At 48.8% G+C, this 22,725-nt stretch overlaps 6 protein-coding genes across 6 annotated transcripts; 2 read left to right on the forward strand and 4 right to left on the reverse strand.

The window, feature by feature from the left end:
• Positions 1 to 1,552: 1,552 nt before the first annotated feature.
• Positions 1,553 to 2,247, reverse strand: BJ212DRAFT_1282726 (uncharacterized protein; the record flags this gene model as incomplete). Its single annotated transcript, XM_041331699.1, has 2 exons — positions 1,553 to 1,864; positions 1,915 to 2,247. 2 exons carry the CDS (start codon positions 2,245 to 2,247, stop codon positions 1,553 to 1,555), a joined length of 645 nt encoding a protein of 214 aa, XP_041187673.1.
• A 9-nt stretch (positions 2,248 to 2,256) lies between these two features.
• Positions 2,257 to 2,595, reverse strand: BJ212DRAFT_1303694 (uncharacterized protein; the record flags this gene model as incomplete). The annotated part of the gene is made up of 1 exon (XM_041333457.1): positions 2,257 to 2,595. The coding sequence occupies one exon, from the start codon at positions 2,593 to 2,595 to the stop codon at positions 2,257 to 2,259; it is 339 nt and encodes a 112-aa protein (XP_041187674.1).
• A 5,325-nt stretch (positions 2,596 to 7,920) lies between these two features.
• BJ212DRAFT_1282666 (uncharacterized protein) lies at positions 7,921 to 8,472 on the forward strand (the record flags this gene model as incomplete). Its single annotated transcript, XM_041331694.1, has 2 exons — positions 7,921 to 8,070; positions 8,251 to 8,472. Coding segments are annotated over 2 exons (372 nt in total), but the record flags the coding sequence as incomplete, so codon positions are not given.
• An 8,158-nt stretch (positions 8,473 to 16,630) lies between these two features.
• Positions 16,631 to 17,068, reverse strand: BJ212DRAFT_1282769 (uncharacterized protein; the record flags this gene model as incomplete). The annotated part of the gene is made up of 1 exon (XM_041331702.1): positions 16,631 to 17,068. The coding sequence occupies one exon, from the start codon at positions 17,066 to 17,068 to the stop codon at positions 16,631 to 16,633; it is 438 nt and encodes a 145-aa protein (XP_041187676.1).
• A 2,143-nt stretch (positions 17,069 to 19,211) lies between these two features.
• BJ212DRAFT_1485921 (uncharacterized protein) lies at positions 19,212 to 20,062 on the forward strand (the record flags this gene model as incomplete). The annotated part of the gene is made up of 5 exons (XM_041341048.1): positions 19,212 to 19,250; positions 19,299 to 19,413; positions 19,464 to 19,541; positions 19,600 to 19,657; positions 19,729 to 20,062. 5 exons carry the CDS (start codon positions 19,212 to 19,214, stop codon positions 20,060 to 20,062), a joined length of 624 nt encoding a protein of 207 aa, XP_041187677.1.
• Positions 20,063 to 21,922: 1,860 nt separating this feature from the next.
• BJ212DRAFT_1201535 (uncharacterized protein) lies at positions 21,923 to 22,228 on the reverse strand (the record flags this gene model as incomplete). The annotated part of the gene is made up of 1 exon (XM_041329080.1): positions 21,923 to 22,228. A coding segment is annotated over one exon (306 nt), but the record flags the coding sequence as incomplete, so codon positions are not given.
• Positions 22,229 to 22,725: the final 497 nt, after the last annotated feature.

Consider the following 22,725-nt stretch of genomic DNA (forward strand, 5'->3'; position numbering starts at 1 on the left):
GATCAGAGTCTAGGATAAATACAGTGGACTACAAGTGGACTAAGGACCGACTTATATGCGGCATGACGGCAAATCGGACCGCCATCAAACATCCACCATAAGCATCGCTGGCAACTGTTATTCAAATCATTTACGAGTCCGACTGCTGTTAGGTGAACGGCATTTAGTCATCGATTAGACAGAGTGGAAAGCAGACGCTATAGCGCTGAGGGTTTGTCAACGCATGCATTGATGGCTTGTGGTAAAACTTTCGACATTCTTCTCGGCTTTAAACTGACGCAACACGAAGTAGAGGCCCGTGCACATGACAAAAGAGAAAGATTCCACCTTCACTTCATTCAGTGACAGCAGCGGTATTACTAAATGACACACAAGTTATTATACATGCGACCGTCAAGGATAGATGGCATTCGCGACATTGATGACATTCAATAGGTCTTGAGGGCTATCAGCCAGATTGGAGCCAGGGAGCATCAACTATGCGAGGGGAGGCGGAGGCGTGCATGATGTTAGAAGCTGTGGAAGTTCGAAGTTGAACCTGTGAGCTGAAAATAGGAAGGTTATACCGCCGAGGAAGAATGATACTGATATAGAGGATTCTTTCTGCAGCTTTGATGGAGGCGTGGATGCGCAGTCTCGTGTGACTGCCACTGACATGTCATGGGCGTCTTTTGGAACATGACAATACTTACCTACAACTCTACAGCTTAGATCCAGACCGCCCAGTCCACCTCCACGTTCGACACCATCAACCCCCAGCAAAATGTCGCATCTCGTTCCCAATCGAGAATTTAGTAAACATCATGAAAACATCATAGCCGCAGTCGTAGTGTTCCCCGAAGGACAACGAATGGTCACCGACTCGTACGACAGGATGCTCTGTCTGTGGGACTTGAAGGCAGGCGTTATGTTGAATAAGATGGAGGGGAATCACCATGAAGTGCGGGCATTAGCGGTATCACGAGATGGGCAATTGATAGCAAGCGGTGGTGATAAGGGAGAAATCATCTGGCATGGAGAAACTGCGGAGTATCTCATCCAAGTAACGATGGCCGACTCCTATACGACCTTCTCGCTGGACTTCTCCCCTGATGGGACAGTACTGGCTAGTGGTTCCATGGACTGGATGTCGAAGTTCTGGAGCACGGCAACATGGGAGATGGAGGGAAATCCAATCGAATCCAGTACTTGGGTCAACTGCGTTCGATATTCGCCATCTGGCAAACTTCTTGCCATCGCGACAACCAGCAATCTCAAAATTTACAAATCAGACACGAGGGAATGTGTCGTAGACATGGGGGATAATTACAAATCTCACTTTGTGTACAACTTCAATCATTTACTCACATGGACACCCGTAGTCTCGTTCCCAACGTTCTAGGGCACATGAGAATGTAGCACAGCCACATATGCGGAGTTTCAAGTCGGAGGCAAAAAACATGTTCGATTTGTGTGTGTGAGTGTGCCCTAGAACGTCTGGTGCATTTCGTATAGAAGGGGGTATGTCGTATCACGTGTGCTATGAAACGCGCTCGTCATCGCGTTTGTTGATTTACCAATTCAAGTGGCTCTTATTGTGCAAGCGCTGGGAAAACACACGCATCGGTATGTTGACATTGTCGTGTGAGATTACCCACGGCAAGCGCTGAATATCTTCCCTGACCTCCTCCATAGCACGGCTCGACAATGAACCATACACATTGGCTGCCCATTTATGGCTCATTACAATGCCAAGTCTGTGAAGGGCATCGAAGGCATGCGCTGATAACCCACATGCTTTCAAGTAGATTGCCCACAGCTTTGTCACACGTCCCCAACGATGTGATCGTGTATATTGCGCCTGCAATATTAAGTGCAAAATTACCTGTAAAACATATTAATGTCTTTGCATTTCAGAGTATTAAAGAGGAGCACCATTGCTGGCCTCTTGTGTGTGTTATGTGCTTGCTGTTTTGCACTGAACACGAGATGTTCAAGTACATCCCACAGCACTGGTGCACCAGCGGAGACTTTTTTGATGAAGTCTTTGAAATTGAAACTTGTCAGATGTGCTTGAGAGAGCTTGTCAGGTGGTGATGTGAAGAGTGGGGCAATATGCTCTATCTCGTACTCCAGTAAGTCTGCCATGCATTTAATGGTGAATTTTTGCAGGTTCTGACAGGCACCCACAGGTCTTCGGCCTTTGTGTTGGTTTCTTGGTGGATGGTACCAGCACTCAAGGATTCCTGGTAGTTCCTTGCTCAACATCAAGCCAGTTCATGCAAACCGGATTCTGTCATTGGAATGACAACTTTCATCCCCCCAGCTGAGAGCATCAAGGAAGAGGGACAGTGTCATGCCCTGCTCCGAGATTGTGTCGAGAATCTTGAGCACTTTGGGCGCAAGGGATTGTACTTCGAGCACCAACTTTTTCTGTCTAGTTTGCTCTAGTTGTATGGGAGCCTGTGGCTCAGGTTCTTCATCAGACATTGTAGCCTCATTATCACTAGGTTTGTGTAACAAGAGACATCCAGGGCAGGTGCAAGTGTTTTTGCAATCATCCTTATCTTCCAACGACTCCAACTCAGGATAGAAAAGATGTTTGAAGTCATCCATTGAGGTGGTAAGTAAAGTACCAGTACAGTAACTACTCTGGGCTGGCTACGATCTACCCCCTTCTCTACGAAATGCACCAGATCCTAGGCAGGTCTGCTGCGTGCGTTTTGGTGTATGTTTTTTGCCTCCGATTTCAATCTCCGCCTGCCTAGGATCTGGAGCCAAGATTAGATTATTGGACGATTAGATTCTCTCACCTGATCGCTTGTACTAATCTATAAAGTAGGATGCGACGGGTGGGAATCGTCTCGCCAGCTTGCGTGGCTTTCGCATAGATACGCTTAGATGCGCTTAGGAACGCTTAGGAGCGCTTAGGAGCGCTTAGATGCGCTTAGACGTGCTTAGATGTGCTTAGGGATGCTTAGATTCGCTTAAGAACGCTTAAGAACGCTTAGCTCGCTTAAACCTCTTTTTGGGAATCTCGCGTGGCTTTCTCGCGTGGCCCAGTCACGGGTTTTCGAGCTCCGACTTGATACTGTTGCCCGTTCGAGTGCAGCACATGTCAATAAATAATTGCACATGCTAGGATACAGCCAAGGCCAGGAAGCCAAAAAGGAGCGCGAAGCGCTCCGTTTGCTTCCTGTGCCGAAGGCACAACGGGTGTGAAGCTAGTATTAATAAAAGTATGGCCAACAGGTACAAATCTGGGAATATCTGAGTCTCACCAGTTTGCTGATGAATGGTTCCAGTAGGGCCCTTCTAACCAACTAACTTCGCCTCACAATGCCCAAAGATAAAGGCAAAAGCAAAGGCAATTCATCGAATAATTCGACTCAAGACACCGAAGCAACGGCTTCAACGGTACGAGGATCACTTAGTTCACCTCACTCCATTGATGCATCCTTCGTCTAGAACCGACCCCGTGGCAAAGTCGGTCGGTTTCTGGGGAAGTTCAAGATCTCGGTAACTCCACGAGTGGATTCACGCAGCCCTGTTCCCCCGAATGTCAGTGCTTCATCAACCTCGGTAGGTTCTCATATTTGCCCTCCAATCTCGGTGCCATCTAAATTCTGGTGGTCGCCCAGGTTCAGCCGGCTCTGGAAGTGGCTGATACCAAATCGGCACTTCAGAATGCTGGAGAGGCTGATGAGCACACGCATTCACTTCCGGGACCTGTGACAGCCATAGCTTCTTTTGTTCAAGACGCACAAGAGGATCTCAATGCTGTTGACACTTTCTATGACACATATGTCAAACCCCTTGAGATATTCGCTGCGATTATCGGAGAGATTGCGAATGTATGCAGACCCTCGAGGCTCTTGATCGGAACCAAACTAATTTAGTTCCACAGGTACATCCGTATGCAAAGATGGCACTGGGTGTGTTGTCTGGTGCAGCCAAAGTATGTTTTCACTTTCTCTCCCTATCTCACAGCGTTGTTCAGCAATCATTTGTGCAGACTATTCTAGCGCAGGTGCATCGCGACAAAGCGATATGCGAACTTCTCAAGAAGATACATGAAGTTTACAGCCTCATAACACAAGACGAGATGCTTGGCAGAATTTCGTCGATGCGCATTGTCCTTGGCAACATTTCTCAGCAGACCCGTGAATGTGCTCAATTTATCACAAATTATTCGGAGACCAAGAATTATTGTGAGTGTTATAAGCTATTGCCCTCTGTACCATCTCGAGCTTCTACCACCATTACAGGGAAGAGACTTGGAAAGAACGTCGCCTCGGAAACGGATGATACAATCCAAAAGTACAATGACGTGTTCGATACACTCATGCAAAACTTCCGGGACCAGGTTGCTCGCGACGTAGTCGTACACATTCACCATATGGGTAAGGGTTCGGACGCCCTTGTGATATGACATATATTCATACCTTTTCAGAAGAAACATTGAACTTTAGCGGCATGAATTATGCAGATGGCGCGGGACTAGATACCAGAAAAGAATGCCTCCCAGGGACGCGCACGGAAATCCTTTCCGACATCATGAAATGGGTCAACAGCACTGGGGACGACGTTCCACGCGTGCTGTGGCTATCTGGCCCTGCAGGCGGGGGCAAATCGGCCATCGCCCACACCATTGCTAAATCGGTCAACGATGTGGGAGGGCTTGGTTCGTGTTACTGTTTTGACCGCCAGCGAGAAGCAGATCATCGTCATGAAAAGATCTTTTCCACGATCGCGTGTGACCTGGCTGATCGTGATCCGGAGATGAAGCGGGCATTGGCAGATGCAGTTCGGGTCGCAAATTCGCTCAAGAAGACGCCGGATATCATCCAGCAGTGGCAGAAGCTTCTTATTGAACCACTGAAGAAGTTATCTGGGTCAAGTGGGAAACCCATCGTGTTCGTCGTCGATGCACTGGACGAGAGCGGTGGAGTAGAGACACGGAAAGACCTCCTCAGCATTCTAGCTGGGAAATATCAAAAACCCGCTGTTCCCAAAATCACAGACCTTCCTAGCAACCTCCGCTTCATCGTTACCTCTCGCCCACTTCCTGACATCAAAGACAAGTTTTGTGGTGTTCAGCATATTCGACAGATGTCGATGGATGATATTCCACGACAGTTTGCAGAGCGCGACATCCGTGCTTACATATCCAAGGAGTTGGAAGAGCTAGATTTCCAGGATAGGGAGTTCGCAGTTCTCGCTGAGAAAGCTGATGGACTTTTCGAGTGGGCGCGTCTCGCCTGTGGATACATCAAACAGTCCGATTTCGTATCTCCAAAGGCTTACTATGAGGCTGTGGTGTCACGCAATCCTGCTGAGAGAAGCAAGCTGTTGCACAACATGTATGACCTCATTTTGACAAATATCATTCCCAGGGATACTACATCTTCGGATCCGCCAACACTGCGTTCGACGAAGCTAACGAGTTTTCGCTCAGTGATGGGACAAATACTAGCCACAGCTGAACCCCTTCTTTTAGCTACCCTGAAAGCTATGAGGCGCCATTTTCCAACGCAAGAGGACAAATGTGAAGTGGAGCTTGTGGTAAAAAGCATGGGCTCCCTCCTCAGCGGCACCACTAACCCAGATTCCCCAATTCGACCCCTGCACGCATCCTTCCGTGATTTCTTGACGGACGAACAGTCCAGTAAAGAGTTTTTCATCGACCTGTCAAAGGCGCAACGCGACCTTGCATTTGCGTCACTTGGAGCGATGAAAGACGTCAAAGACGGTCTTCGCTTCAATATCTGTGATTTGAAGTCGTCATATTTGCCTAATAGCGAAGATCCTGGGCTGCAAGGCCGAGTTCAAAAATGCATCGCCCCACATCTGTCATATTCCTCTCGATTTTGGACGTCGCACGTACGAACCACAGCCTTCGACAAGGAGCTCGCGCAAGAAGTGAAATTGTTCTTCAACCATGAGCGGCTGTTCTTCTGGGTGGAGTTACTCGCCCTAATCGATGCCCTCAGCGGCGCAGTTTCTGCCCTTCCGCTCGTTGCCCAGTGGTTGAATGTGAGCATACTATTACCAGGTGTCAGATAAAGCGCTCATGCGCAACCACAGGGTGATTCCGAATTCAAAGATGTTTCGTCCACTGCAATGGATGTACAGAGGTTCATTCAAGTCTTCGGCAGCATCATTTCACACAGCACGCCACATCTGTATGTATCAGCACTCCCTTTCCTGCCTGCCAACTCTCCGCTATCGAGAAAGTTTTCTGCATGGTTTCCGAATACTCTTCGTGTGGCATCTGGACGTGATATAAACTGGCCGGCCGTTCAGACCGTGCTTAGGGGGCATACTTCTTCGGTTTTGTCTGTCTCGTTCTCGCCAGACGGCACTCGCATCGTTACTGGTTCAAGGGATAAGACTGTTCGGCTGTGGGATGCAGGGACAGGGGAGCCAGTCGGGGAGCCTTTGCAGGGGCACACTGATTCAGTTTCGTCGGTCTTGTTCTCGCCGGACGGCACTCGCATCGCCACTGGTTCTTGGGATAGGACTGTTCGGCTGTGGGATGCAGGGACGGGGGAGCCAGTCGGTAAGCCTTTGCGGGGGCACACTCATTGGGTTAACTCGGTCTCGTTCTCGTCGGACGGCACTCGCATCGTCACTGGTTCGGAGGATAAGACTGTTCGACTGTGGGATGCAGGGACAGGGGAGCCAGTCGGGGAGCCCTTGCGGGGGCACACTTCTTCAGTTTACTCAGTCTCGTTCTCGCTGGACGGCACTCGCATCGTCTCTGGTTCAAGGGATAAAACTGTTCGACTGTGGGATGCAGGGACAGGGGAGCCAGTCAGGGAGCCCTTGCGGGGGCACACTTCTTCAGTTTACTCAGTCTCGTTCTCGCCGGACGGCACTCGCATCGTCACTGGTTCGGATGATGAGACTGTTCGACTGTGGGATGCAGGGACAGGGGAGCCAGTAGGTGAGCCCTTGCGGGGGCACACTGATTCAGTTTGGTCGGTCTCATTCTCGCCAGATGGTACATGTATCGTCACTGGATCTTGGGATAAGACTGTTCGACTGTGGGATGCATGGACCGGGGAGCCAGTCGGGGAGCCTTTGCAGGGGCACACTTCTTCAGTTTACTCAGTCTCGTTTTCGCCAGACGGCACACGCGTCGTCACTGGTTCTTCGGATAGGACTGTTCGGCTGTGGAATGCAAGGACAGGGAAGCCAGTCAGGGAGCCCTTGCGGGGGCACACTTCTTCAGTTTCATCAGTCTCGTTCTCGCCGGAAGGCACACGCATCGTCACTGGTTCGGAGGATAAGACTGTTCGGCTGTGGGATTCAGGGACAGGGGAGCCAGTCGGTGAGCCCTTGCGAGGGCACACTGATTCGGTTTTGTCAGTCTCATTCTCGCCGGACGGCACTCGCATCATCACTGGTTCGGAAGACAACACTGTTCAGCTGTGGGATGCAAGAACGGGGGAGCCAGTCGGGGAGCCTTTGCGGGGGCACACTGATTCAGTTTCATCAGTCTCATTTTCGCCGGACGGCACTCGCATCGTCACTGGTTCTTGGGATAGGACTGTTCGGCTGTGGGATGCAGGGACGGGGGAGCCAGTCGGTAAGCCTTTGCGGGGGCACACTCATTGGGTTAACTCGGTCTTGTTCTCGCCGGACGGCACTCGCATTGTCACTGGTTCAGAGGATAAGACTGTCCGGCTGTGGAATGCAGGGACGGGGGAGCCAGTCGGGGAGCCTTTGCGGGGGCACACTGATTCAGTTTGGTCTGTCTCATTCTCGCCGGACGGCACTCGCGTCGTCAGTGGTTCGGAGGATGAGACTGTTCGGCTGTGGGATGCAGGGACGGGGGAGCCAATCGGGGAGCCTTTGCGGGGGCACACTGATTCAGTTTCGTCGGTTTCATTCTCACCGGACGGCACTCGCATTGTCACTGGTTCTTGGGATAGGACCATTCGGCTGTGGGATGCAGGGACGGGGAAGCCAGTCGGGGAGCCCTTGCAGGGGCACGCTGATTCAGTTTGGTCGGTCTCGTTCTCGCCGGACGGCACTCGCATCGTCACTGGTTCAAGGGATCACACTGTTCGGTTGTGGGATGTAGTGATGAGCCTGCCGTCGCAACAGTGTGCCGTGTCAGACTTGGATCCTTCAGCATTCTCAGATGAACATCGCACCATCGAGGCCACAACTACCATGTCATTGAACACTTGGAACAATCACCTCATTTCCTTCTCATCCAACTCCATCCATGCGCTGCGCAACCCTTCTGAGTTAACGGAGGGAGCATCCCATGACGACCGCAGTTCGACCCCCTTTTGCCTGAATCGTGACAGTGGATGGATGGTAGGACCTAAACATCGGCTGTTATTTTGGGTACCACCCGCTTCTCGAAACCCATTTTATAGCCCTGGTACTTTATTAGTGATACCCAGAGGAGGTCCCGAGCTTGATTTAAGCCGCATGGCACATGGACAACACTGGCAAAGGTGCCGAGAGGAGTGAGTCTCTTCACAGCCCTTTCTGTTCCTCGTACTTACCAAAATCTGCACTTGTAGAGCTTAGTACCGAGGATGACCGCAGCAATGCATCCATTATGGAGATTTCAGATACGATTTAGATGTGACCGAGTGTACAGTGGATCATACTTTGTATTCAATTCTATATCCAGCACCTAGTTCCAGTTTAGGGTTGTCCAAGCGAACGACTCAAGCTGACCGTATGGCATTCATGATGTTAGTGCTAGTTTGTGAGAGCACGTAACGACGGACAAGTCATGCCGATCCCATCAGAGATGTGGTTGTGTGTGCGCCGTAGATTGTGTCGAAGTATATAGCATCGGTGCTTCCTCATATCGGACTGAGAAGCTAAACAGAAGACATCATCGCTGCGGTCATTTGTGATCGTTTGAGTTCCCACTGCACCGAGTACATTCAAAGTGGGTTAAAAATAGGGTGGAACCAAATATGTAGTTTATTGCAAGTGTTCACTCCATGGTGCAGCATGTAATCGCGATACCCACGACGGAGGCGATGGGAACAGGAGCACCATGAAAACGATGCGTGTAAGGATACTGTGAACTGTGAGGTATGAAAAAACAGCTGGAGGCAACAAGGCATAGGGCAAGAGCAAGCGAACGGGGGACGAAAGTGGGGCGATACGAAGAGTAGGAGCTCACATGTTCCGGCACGATAGATGACATTGAATTGAGGGTGATATTGGACGCAAGTGCATCAAGGTATCACAACGGGTGTCTTCGTCAAAGAGCTCTTCGATAGTGGGTTTCTGGAGAGTCAACAGGAAGATCTAGTCTAACGACTACAATTGAGTTTTGTAAGTCTGCATTGAACTCGTGATACATGCGTGGTATTACACGAAGCTAAGAGAAGTAGACTGCGACTCACGAAGCTGTTGAGAGGGCTTTCATAATACAGTTAACACACGCAGGCCCGGAGTCCTTGGTCGCAAATCGTAGTTATTGGGTGGTGCATATTGACAATTTCCGTCATCCACTTTATCCTCTCCAACGCAAAAAACAAGAGGGTCGGTCTAACCGTGTCTTCGCTTCTGCTCCACAGGCATGTTAATAGGGAAGCAACTTGATGTCTGCGAAGTTTGATGTGTCGTAGCTTGAGAGGAGCTGATAGTGACATTGTGGAGTAAGAGGGTGCGGTGGCGGCGTAGAAAGGGTTCGCGACATTAATTGATATCGCGTTGGGTGGATGCGACGAGGGTGGGAATCAAGAGATCGATGACGGAGCTTATAAGCAGTTGATGCTCGCGAGAAAGCATCCCAGAACCGGGATAACATCTGGTGTACCCTGGCCTCAGCAAGGACATTGGGAAGCAAGAATCACTTGTTTGTTTTTGTTTGTCCAGAACGAACTTCTCCATGATTGGAGTAGAACACTCGGCGAGATCACCACTGGCATTTGGAAAGGATCGAGTCCATTCTCTATGACCATTCAAAGTTATTGGTGTCAGAATCAATTTCATAGCGGCTGCCTTTGTCGACCAGGCCCTTGTGAGGATCGTGAGGATCAGCCGCCCCACAAGTAGCAAGATCACGTGATGTTTTGGTTGGAGTGAATTCTCGGCATTCAGCAGTCAGTCAGCTTCCTATCTTCCGAGTCACTACCATGTGTTGAAGTCCGAACAATCCGAAGAGAAAGAGAGTGAGGAAGCTGAAGGATCTGACATGATAGGTACGAGCGAGAGAGAGAGGTCCAAGTGCATGAGGCAGACTGGCCAATAGGCTGCGCCCAAATGACATCAGCTTGCACCCTGCAATATACACATGTCAGAAAACTTCACCTTTGTGTTCCTTACTTACCTTCCTATAAAACCAAGCACCCATCAGATGCGCACATCTCAGTTCTAGTTGAAACTGAGATGTGAGTACTTGGAAACATGTATGTCAGCATTTACTGACCAAAAATGTAGCGTACCTTTGTGTTCTAGCTCCCTCTCCCATCATTCGCTCGCCTGTTCTCGCAACACCATGGCCCCAACTACATCATATAGATTTGATAGGACTATTCTCAAAATTATCACTACTGAAAAAAAATGCAGGGAGGTGCTGCAAGCTAGACACAGACTAAGTCTCAGTGAATGTGAAAGAAACACTATATTTGATAACTACCTAGACACAGACTAAGTCTAGGTAATGAGTCAGCAAGACTGAATATGAGTAACAACGATAACAGGCATACCTCAGTGAATGTGAAAGAAACACTGAGGTGAACTGTCCAGGAGGAAAGATATAAGTATGAGGCGTCAAGAAGTCTGAGACAGAGAGAAGCAATCAGCTATAACAACAATGGTGAGGACTGCCTAAGGTGTTGAAGGTGCCAAGAGGTAATAAGAGTCAAAAAGGAAAAAGGGAAGATGAAAGCTTACCCAGAGGCTAATCCCCCGGGTTTCATAACGTGTGGACACAGACTTCTCTTCTTATTGCCAACACACCCCCTCACCGAGACACCAACTGCAGGCCCGGCCAATGCTTTTCAAAGAGAGGGCAAGGAAGGGCCTTTGTGAAAATGTCTGCGGTGTTGTTGTGGGAAGGTAGCCACTTGAGTAGGAATGTCCCTCTCTTAATGTGCTCCCTTATAAAATGATATCGTATGTCAATATGTTTTGAGTGAATGTGATTGCAAGCCTCAGTTGACAAAGAGATGGCGCCAGTGTTGTCCATATAGATGAGGATGGGGAAAGGAAGGTGAACATGGAGGGCAATGATGAGCGATTTGATCCAAAGTCCTTCTTGGATGACATGAGTGACCGCCATATACTCAGCTTCGGTGGAGGAGAGGGCATGGGTCGCTTGTTTCTTTGAAACATGAGCTATGACTCCCCTGGCATAAAACCATATGTAGCCTGAGATTGATAAACAATTGATGGGAGAGCCTGCCCAGTCAGTGTCGCAATACGCATGCAGGCCATCATTTATGTTGGCACCCCTGTAATGAAGACACAGGTTGATAGTGCCAGAGAGGTAGCGGAGCAGCTGCTTTGCTGCTGCATAATGAGCAGGGAGTGCTTTAGCACTGTGTTGAGTGAGTGAGTTGACAGTGAATGATATGTCGGGATGAGTGCAGACAGTGAGGTAAAGCAATTCTCCAATGAGCTTGCAATAAAGTGTTAGGAGGTTGGGTAAGGTGTCATATGAGTTGCTTGGTTTTCTGAAAGGATGATGTGAGTCGAGTGGGAGACGGACAGGGTTACAATCAAGGAGGTCGTATTCTTTGAGTAGATAGGTGATGTACTCACCTTGGTGCATCCAAAGTTCATGGCTGCTGCGATTGCGTTCAAACTGGATGCTGATGAACTTAGAGACTGGTCCCATGTCCTTGATGCCAAACCATTGGTGGATCTTCTGCTTGACCCAGACCAGGAAAGCAGGCGTATTTGATGTCCCTAGGCCATCATCGACATGAAAGCCAATAATGCAGATCACATGACTGCTAGAAGTGTCACTGTTGAAAAGGAATATTGCATAGTCGACAGCACAGCGAGTGAAGCCCAACTCCTCCATAATTTCCCAAACCTGCTTGTACCACTCCATCATGGACTGCTTCAATCTGTAGATTGTGTGAAGCATTCGCCAAACCTGCACTTTCCAGTCCCCTTCCTCAAATCCTTTGGGCTGATGCATGTAAATCTCCTCCTTGAGCACTCCCCAAAGGAATGCATGCATGGTGTTGAACGAGTGAAGCTCCCAATCGTTTTTGCAGGCTAGAGTGGCTATGAAGCATAGTGAGGCTGTTTTCAGTATGGGCGCAAAGGTAGCACCAAAGTCCACCCCAGGTATCTGTGAGAATCCTTGTGCGACGAGACGTGCTGTCATATCCTGTATGCCAGACATAGATCCCATCATATTCCCACACTTTCCGGACCTATTTCCAGACCCCATATCCAACTCATTCCTGGATCCCCTATCCTGTCCACCCTATGCACATTCTGTCCAGCAAGACATCTGGACTTTACCTCCTCTCAGATTCTGGACTACATCCACCACCTCACATATCTCAGTCCTGTTTCCGCCCTGCCTTCCAGATCCCCAGATCTCTGGACCTCCGGATATTAACTGTGCTATCTCCGGACCTATTCCCACCCTCTGTCCGAGATCCTGCGCCTATCCCCATTTAGGCATCTCCACCTTTCTGGTTCTCGGTTATCTCTGTTTCTGTCTTGCTGATTGATCCTTGTACTAGTTTCATCTCCGAGTTCATTTACTTATGTTCCGTCTTACTTACCAATGTGTTTCTGCATGCTTGTACATAGCCTTACTCCTTTGCTTACTGATCCTCTTGGATATCCTCTAGTATATAACCCCTGTACAACTACAGTAGAGTCCTCAGTCTGAATATCACCTTAGACTTGCCCAATCTTCTTCCGGACTTCAGTCCATCTGAGTTTGTCCTTTTCCATAAGGCCTAGGGATGGATTCCCTAGGCCAGAATTCTGGACCTTCGGATTTGTCCCCTATGTCTCTGTCCCAAGTCTAGGGATTGCTTCCCTAGGCTGGAGTCTTGCCTTTCTGGCACTTACCCTCTTTCTGGACTTAGGTCCACTTCCTGTCCCTCTGACTCTACCTTAGGGTAGTCTACCTCCGTTTGCTTCTACATTGGATGAAGTCTGATGTAGCCCCTATTCCTTCCGGACCTCTGGACCTCCTGTCCTCTGTACCTCCGGACCTCCTGTCCCTCATACCTCTGGGTATCCTGTCCTTCAGACGTTCCACCCTCCATACCTTCCACCCTCTGTACCTTCCGCCCTCCATACCTTCCGCCCTCCATACCTTCGGATGTTCCATCCTCCATACCTCCGGACCTCCTGTCCTCCATACTCCGGACCTCCAGACATCCTGTCCTCCTGTCCTCCAGACCTCCCATCCTTCCATCCTGTTTTCCTGTAGAAGTATTACCTTGCAGCAGGAACTCTCCTGAGCATTTCCTGCATTCCTCCAGAACTCTCCCACGCTCCTCCAGAAGTCCTCCTGCACTCTCCACCAGAGTAGCCAGCCTCTGGAAGTCCTCCGGACTTCCTCTGAAATGAAGGGCACATACTCGGGTAAGGGGCACAGCGTACAAGCTGAGGCCAAGCCCCTCTGAGTCAGTCTCTCTCTCCTTTGAGCATGGTTCTTAACATGTGCCTGATAAACCAGACCACCCTTGTTGTCCTCTTTAAACTCCAGAACCCAATGATTACCAATTGCTTTACGTCCTTCTGGGAGAGGGGAGAGTTGGTACATGCGCATTTCATTCATGATACAAAGGTCTTTCTTCATGGTAGCCAGCCATTCGTTTCGATTGGTGTGTAGCATCGCTTCCTCATATGTAGCTGGAGGGATCTTCATGTCCTATCCGGAACTGTTAGGATTGTGCTTGTGGTTGCTGCGGATGGTGATGTGTGCTTGTTCCTCAATCAGGACATTTGCGAAGACTTCAGGAACATCGATGTTCAGCTCTATGGCCTCCAGGTTCTCTTTGTTCTCATTCTCCTCCACCTCCTCTCTATCCTCTATCACCCCCTCACTTGACAAACCAGGTGCAGTAGCTCACTTAGCCTGCAATACATGTAGCTGTTCAAGTCGTTGTGAAGAAGTAATAGGTACTAGGCTGTTAGCAACTAGCACTACTTATCCTTAAGAGGCGCAAGTTTAATTGATCGGCCCGAGAGGACTGCTATTGAAGCACTTCCTTCAATTATGCGCGAGGGAAGTAAGTGAGCGAAGGGGTTAAAATCTATATCGGCCTAAGAGACTTGAATGCCGGCCGTAGGTATACCTCTGAATTCCTATACCAAGGAATCGACCAGGAGCGCAGGCAAAATTGACTGTTGTTAATAAAAATCAACCGTGCTCTATGGAGCGGCCAGTCGCAAGGGATATAGTGCAAGTGAAGAATAGCGCTAAACTACTGGTTGCAGGTCGAGTATTCTTGCTGAGCTTAAGGGTAAGTTCCTAGTGGTACGGACTTCAGAATGGTCGAATTGCGCAGGATTGTCAGGAAGGAACAAAATAGATGGATAGCGCAAGGTCTACAAAATAACGCGAGAATCACTCTCCTATAGAACTGATTCCGGGGGAAGAAAAAACTACTTCATTGTATGTACTGTGGTCGTTTATATCATAGTGCGTGAGTGTCCAGAATGTGTAGGTGAGAATTGTAGTGTGGTTTAGCGAGCGCGCAATGAGTCTATAGGTAGTAAAACATCATGCACTGCGGAATGTGAGTAGTCGTGTAATAAGACCTGCAGCTCGTTTAGCAATGACATTTGGGAAAATAATGCATCAGCGGAGATAGGTGGACATGGATAGGACATGGGAGGACGGATTCCTAGGACCAGACCAGAGTAAGAGCGGATGGGTCGATATACATGGATTTAATGATCCGTACTTTAAACGCCAGGCCGAGGAATGCGCGCATTTAGAAGAGAAGAAGCAGTCAAAGGAAAAAGGCAAGGGAAAGGAGAAGGAGGCTGCTGGAGAAGACTTTGCGATGGATGATGGTCAGGAAGAGGCTGGTGAAGATGCTGCGGGAGAGGCTGATGAGGAGGAAGAGGGACCAGAGACTCCCAAGTGCCCTGCGCATTCTGGGATTCATAAGGACTTTAAGGCCATAGAGCCTGTCCTTACTAAGGCAAAATGCGTGAGTATCCTCTGCCTTCTCTTTTGGTCGTTTTTGCTGATCTTGCTTGCTAGATGGTAGGATGTATGAGCATTCCCAAGGCCCATGTCTCACATAAGGACAAGTGTGACTGGTGCCTTAAGCACAATATCCCTTGCCAAGGTATGCCCGGTATGGGGTGCTTCACCTGCCAGGTAGCCAAGCACAGCTGCAAGCATGCTACGCATCGGCGCAGTGGTAAGTTTTTCCCTTAGGTCTTTCTTCTCTATCTAACCTTTCTTTTCTTAGTGCGTCAAGCCCAGCTCCAGGCTGTGGCCAAGCCTAGCCTCAGGGCCGCGGGCAAGGCACCTTTGACTTCTGGTTCCAGCCCTACTGCCAGTTCCTCTGAGGATATCCATGTCCTTATGCGCCACCTGGTTTCATTGCCCGAACCCCCTGTTACAGTCTCTGAGGATGAGGAACCCGATTCTCCTGTGCGCGTTGAGAAGCACAAGCTGCCTGAGGGTGAAGATCTGGAAGACTTCAACCCACTTGTTGATGCAAATACGAGCAATGAAGACTTGCTTATGGAGGGTCAGGTGCGCACCCTCTATGCTAGGGCTTCCACTATGCATGGGATGATGTTGGAGGTGATGAATGAGTTGGACGTTATCGTGATTCACTACAAGAAGAGAAGGTGGTTCCTGTAGATAGTTTCCTTTTCTTTTGACTTGAATCAATGTGCATGTACATTAGAATACCCTTGGATAGTGCCAAATGGAAGTGTTTTGACCAGTTGGAATCCTTGGGTGTGCGCCTTGAGTCCTAAGTGTCCGGTTTCCATATCCCATGTCCATGTCCTATGTTCCGGTCCTACTCCCCTGGGTGCCTAAGAGATAAGTAAGGTAAAAATGAGCATGCGTGCATGCTGCAGAAGAAGTGGAAAGATACACATCACTTGTGGGTTTCTGCCCGGCTTATCTTCCTCATTGCGCTCTCATCCTCTATCCCTGCTGTGCAGTGGTGCAGTCGTCTCTTGCAACAAAGAAGGTGCCATTAGCATCACGCAACCAATAACCCTTTGTGCCTTCTGGGTACCCAATGAACATGGCAGGATGTGAGTGTGGACCAAGTTTCGCCTGTAGCTTGGTGGGAATCCATGCAAAGCATTGTGAGCCGAACACTCGGATGTGAGAAAGGTCTGGCTTATGGCCATTTACCATTTCATATGGCATGACATTGGGAGGTAAGGTACTGGAAGCACTTTGGTTCCAAAGATAGCATGCCATCAGGGCAGCTTCTCCCCACAGATTCACAGAAGTCCTGCTGCTTCCAACATTGCAAACAGACACCCCTCAATAGTACAGATGGCACATTCTGCCTTTCCATTTTGTTGATGGGCGTATGGTGCAGAAAGTTGTCATTCAATCCCAGCCTCTCTAAGTGCCTTAGAAAAGGTGTTACTCAGGAACTCCCTGCCATTGTCCAATCGAAAAACTTTAACTGTGTGCCCTGAATGATTCTCCCACCATGCTTTGATCATGCACCAGGCTTCAAGAGCCTGATCTTTGGTCACAAGAAGCTGAATGTTCAGCAGATTTGTGTGATTGTCTAGGAAGACTAAAATGGAGCTTGCCGTCAGGTGTGGCAACAGGGAAAGGACCACACAAATCCGAGTGAACGAGATCCAGCATTTGATTGGCACAAGGCTCCTTTGAAGGAGGATAGGGCTTGTGCAGGTGCTTCGCCATGATACACGGCTTGCAGCATTGAAGGGGTGCAGTGGTATCAAGCTTGATACCAGTGGCAATGCGTCCTAGGTGTTTGATGGCATCTCCACCTGGATGGCCCATCCGGGCATGCCATAGGTCAAGCAATAGAGGTAGGTGCACGAATGCAGAGATCTCATGAGGAGGCTGATGAGCACAGTTTAGTGATGTGGTATTTGGATGGATGAACTTTAGATCAACAAAGAACAAGTTCCCAGTCATTGGGATCTGCCCTAGGATCTCACCATGGTATTTGAGTTCACAACGCAGAGGCGAATGTTCGAAGTTGCATGACCACTTCTGTTTGAGCATGTGCCCAATGGACAAAAGATTGATCATTGCACTGGGCACATGTAAGCATTCAGTGAATGTGATTCTGAACATACGTCCCCCAAGAGTCAGATCTGCAATGCAATTTCCACATCCAGAAGTTGCCAACCTTCCATGATTGGCAGTTTTGACTGTCACTAGAGAGCTTTCTGAGTAAGTCCAGAAGTAGCTACAATCTACAATGAGGTTGGAGGTTGTACCCGAGTCCAGGATGGTGGATAGTGACTGCTGTATGATGCAAGCGATGTCGTCGAAACTGGGGAGAGATTCAGGGTCGGTCTCAAGATCCTCTATCAGGGCACAAGTCAGGTTGTGAAACTCATCAGCAACAGCGCTGGTGGTGTCCGGAGTAGGAGGTGCAGGCAAACTGGGAGAGGAAGCCTCACTGCTGCTTGTAGCCATGGCTATGTCCTTTTTCAGCTTCCGATCACAATTCCTGCTCAAATTACCTCCCTGTCCTTCCATGCCCCCACCGGGCTGAAAGCAATGCTCCCGGTCATGCATAAGCGAGCATGGTTGCCTGGTGCAAAGAGGGTTGTCACAGCTCACCCCCTTGGGGTTGGCCTTGTGAATCCGGACACCTGTCTTGGGATTCATTTTTGCATCTGAGGATGTCCTCAACGAAGTGGCATTGGTGTACTCCAAACCAGGGCCATTTAACTTTAGCTCTCCTCATAGTCGATTGGCTTCTTCAGAAAGGGATTTCACAACTGCGGCGAAAGTCATCCTTGAGCTGGCAGTGGTGGACAGTGCCATGGTCAATGAGGTCATGATGGATGTGCTGTAGAGATTCATCATCATACGTTTGAAAATCAGCCACTCAGGGGTTGCGGGGAGGCCATGAAGTAACAGGAATACTAATTCATCCTCCATGACCACCATGTTCATCTCTGCGAAATGACACCTTGCATTTTCAAATGCACTAATATAGTGAGGTGTGTCCTCTGGGTCTTTGAGTTTCTCTCTGAAGAGCTGTGTGCGAAGTTCAAACTGGGATGTGACATCAAGTCACCCAAAGTGAGTCGCAAGGTTATCCCACTGCTCCTGCGCAGTCCAGGACTCATTGAGAAGCCCCTGGACTACTGCAGACAGCTTTCTGCAGATTATACCTTTCGCCTGGGTGTCCTCCTTTATCCAGTCAACCATATTTTGTTTCTCTGTGGCAGTGGGAGATCCAGCAGTTGCCGGCGACGGCATAACTGAGGTGTATTCGGCAAAGTTGTTTGGATCAGTGCCAGAACTGCAGTGGTTCCATAATCCATCTCCCTGAAGAGTGAGAACAACTGCATGATGCCAGGAAGGATATTCATCTGCACCAGTTAGTTCAATTATGTGGTCATACTTCCCCATGATGATGAGGTATTTGAGTGACAAGTGAGACGTTGTATTGATTTGTGAGGAAAGAGTGTAAGTTTGCTGATTTTTGAGCTCGTTAGAGCTCAGGGCTCATAACCTGCTGCAAGCTAGACACAGACTAAGTCTCAGCGAACGTGAAAGAAATGCTATATTTGATAACTACCTAGACACAGACTAAGTCTAGGTAACGAGTCAGCAAGACTGAATATGAGTAACAACAATAATGGGCATACCTCAGCAAACGTGAAAGAAACACTGAGGTAAACTGTCCAGGAGGAAAGATATAAGTATGAGGCATCAAGAAGTCCAAGACAGAGAGAAGCAATCAGCTATAACAACAATGGTGAGGACTACCTAAGGTGTCAAAGGTGCCAAGAGGTAATAAGAGTCAAAAAGGAAAAAGGGAAGACGAAAGCTTACCCAGAGGCTAATCCCCCAGGTTTCGTAATGTGTGGACACAGACTTCTCTTCTTATTGCCAACAGGAGGTTGCCTCAGATCCAACCAAGATTCCCCAACTGCCTAATGCTTCCCCTGAATCTAACCTCCAGGAAGCTCTTGAGAAGAACATTTCCATCAGCAGATCTGGAAGGACACTCAAAGAAATTCTCTCTTTGTCTTGTCAAAACCTGAAATCATACACCATTGACAGAGTTAGGCCTGGTGTGTGGGGACAGTCTATGAATGTGAAGTACCATTCACAAACCAAGACCCCTGAAGTAAGTTTCAAAATATTAAAAAGTGCATAATTAATCTGGTGGGCTTAGGACCTTCAAAACGAGATAGAGTTGATGAAGAGGCAGTTAGGGAATTTGCAGGCTGAGCAGGAGGTCCAAAAAGAAACCATGGCAAAATGGCAAACTGCAAATGAAGTATTTCGAGGTGTGTTCAAATTTCTGCCTACCACTGGCAATTCTGCTGATTATCATCAGCACTTGGAGAAATAGGTTGGAGTCAAATATCCGCTGAGAGGAAGCATGACCTCGTCAACACGAAAGGGATAAACAACTGTATGTTTAATATCACCACACTCAAAATTTACCTTCTAACTTGTGTTATACTATCTAGCTACAGAACTCTACTACAATTACAGGGCTTCTGATACTACTACCATGGCCACCTATCTGTCAGTGCCGAGATTAGGACACCCGATGGCACACGCCTTCTCACGACGGCCTTTCACGACGATTCTCTGAGAATGCAGGAGTGGGATACATCGACCTGGCAACAGGTCGGTAATGGTCACTGGACAGGCCACTGCAGTCTCCATATCAAAGACATCGTCATTAATCCTGCTTGCACACTTGTCGCCTCCGCATCTGCTGATAAGCAGGTCCGTATCTGGCGGCTCTCAGATCAAAAAACTATCGCCATCTTCCACCACTCAGCACCGACGATGTGCGTCACTTTCTCCATAGACAGCAAGTATATCCTCAGTGGTGGTGGGGATGGGGTGATATCAGAGTGGGCAGTACCCGAGGATGCTAATTCACAGGCATGTTTCCATCATTCATTGACTCTGGTGACCTAATTCGAGCATGCTTTATGCCAGGTCCCCATCGATGATACGGCCACCTGCAGTGCATGCAACGCGGAGGGCGTGTGTATCACTAGAAGAGTTTTTCGCAGCATTCGATCGTCGAGTCCGGATGCCATGACCCTCTTTGGTCCGGTCCAATCGTCCACAACTAGCACGCCTCGCACGCCAAACGCTCAATTGTTACGGCGCATACATCGACCGGGACCAAGTACTCGATGATGCACTCCAGGTGAGATCGGATTCGTCCTTGCTCAGACCTTTACACAAAACTGACTTCCATTGTAGCATGATACGTTAAGGTCTGGCTGAGGATGTGTTGAGGATGCGATTCGCATATCTGGAATAAGACGGGACAAAGCCTTTAATGCCACCTTAGGTTTTCTTTGCGAGACGTCACACTGGCGCATATTAATGGCTACTTTCGATTCCCTCGCTGAATACGTTCATTTAGGGTGTTTATGCTTGGATATGATTTTGTTATGTTAGAAATCATTAAAAACACGCTTCACTAGTCCTGCTCTAAAATATCCAATATGAGAGCGCGACAAAAAAAATACCGAAAAACATATCGGAAGCAGCGTTGAAAATTTATGCAAGGAGGTGGAAATCGAAAACATCATAGAAAGTGAACGTGAGCAGCTGCGGCCGGGGTTTAGTACATCTTGCCTGCGATGGTCGACTTGTTTCAATTACCCTCGGCAACCTAGAAAATTGGAGACGTCTTTCAGGAAGCCAATCTGTGGCAACGTGTCAATCAAATGGTAGGCAAAGTGACGTTCATTGCCCTGGCCGTGGACGAGGATGTCTAAGATGCCTATGCTCTTGATAAAATCAGTGCGATGATGACAAGCAGGGACAAAGTCATAACGGATGGTATGCTTACAAACGCCACAAACAAAAGGCATGATCTGCAGCGATGCTATCTTTCAAAGTTGTAACAAGAATCTTAAACGAGCCTGGTAGTATACAGCAGCGGTAACATATAGTATACGGAGTAGCACGACTGACCATCATATACCACAAAATCTGCAACGATGCAGAGTATCAACGCAATACAATTCGGAGCGAAGGAACAAGGTCAACATATTCTACTCGCTGTTCATCTGTCACCTCTCTGCTGATGATCAGGCTCTCCGGCGGACACTCTGACCGTGCCAGGAATACCTTGAACTCTTCATGAGGCCACCCTCGTACATCGTAAGCAGCGAGTACGCGTAGAGTGGGGAGTGAGAGAGCATTAAGCAGGTGGCAGAATTGGGATCCTGGGTCAAGAAAACATTCACAACTGATGTCTAAGGTTTGAAGGTTTGTGTGTGTGAATGGCCTCAACGTTTGGACATCCTCGGATACTATGCGAATCATTAATGAGGATAAGTTGGGAGCTAGCTGGAGCAAGAAGAGAACAGCTTTTGCTTCCGATACCCCGATCTTGAGTGTTGTCAGATGGGCCCATACGGGATGGCAAGAGGACAAGTCATTGAAGTTGAGTAACCACCCTGATACATCGAAACTGCACAGAGTGAACGGCAGTTGTGAGATAGAGCATGAAATATTAGCTGGCATATCACCACCAGAGATGTGCTCGTAAATATGCACGAACATCTCCTCTAGTGCTAGGAAGTCTGTGAACATATTAAGTTCAGGTGTGCCGGGATGGTAAAAATCGACAGAGAGTGATGAGATTCGATTGATGTAAGGCCGAAGAAGGCGTTGTAACTTGGTCGGGTGATGATCTGCGTGGAACTGGAGTCTTAATGAGAGTGGACGTCCTCGTGCTCGCTTCAGCCAAGAGTCGTAGAAGGAGGCTGCCTGCTGCCAGTCTCTGTCGTCAACTCTCACAAACAGTACACACCACAAGTTAGGCGTGCCCACAGCAACCTCCCTCCACTGTCGACATATTCTGGTCAACAGCATAGGTGCGGTTAGCTTTGATGGGAGCTGCAACCTATCGAGTTTCGGAATTTGTGGGAGACAGTGAGAAAAGATTTGGGATAGGACTTCAGTTGGCGAGCGCCAGAGGGGTGATACGAGCCTCTTGTGCAAATTAATGGATTCGACGATTTTGTTCTTCTGCTCGACGAGTTGCTGCTGAAGTGTGTGGATACCATCCATGACTGTTTGCAAACCAGAGATATCGTGCAAAACTTTGTCCAACTGGTGTTGGCGTTAGGGTATAGCACGGGTGTACCCGCGGGTCGGAAGATGAACACCGTACCCGTACCCGTCAACACCGTACCCGTACCCGTCAACACCGTACCCGTACGGGTACGGGTACGGTATTACCCGTACTAACCCGCGGTATAGCAGCTTACCCGCGGTGTTGCATTTACCCGCGGGTACACATACAAGAAATAGTAACACTACGTAGCCTGTAGGTCTAATAACCTCACCCAACACTCTCGTCCTCTCGTTTTCTTTTCTTCACAGACTTCATGATCTTAGTAAGATCCTCGAGTGCTACCAGATCACAGCGGAGCCACGAGCCAAGACAGAGGCATGCGCGAGTCGATGACGGAGACAAGCGGTTTCGAGTGAAGTACAGAAGGTGCCGGCCTTGCGAAAATACACGTTCGACTGCAGTCGAGGTAGCTATGGTGTGTAACACATAAGCTGTGATGCTAGCGAGAGCGATGATGCACAACCTACCAGGAATG

Source organism: Suillus subaureus, assembly GCF_016647635.1.
Source record: "Suillus subaureus strain MN1 chromosome Unknown BJ212scaffold_47, whole genome shotgun sequence".
NCBI classification, from domain to species: Eukaryota; Fungi; Basidiomycota; class Agaricomycetes; order Boletales; family Suillaceae; genus Suillus; species Suillus subaureus.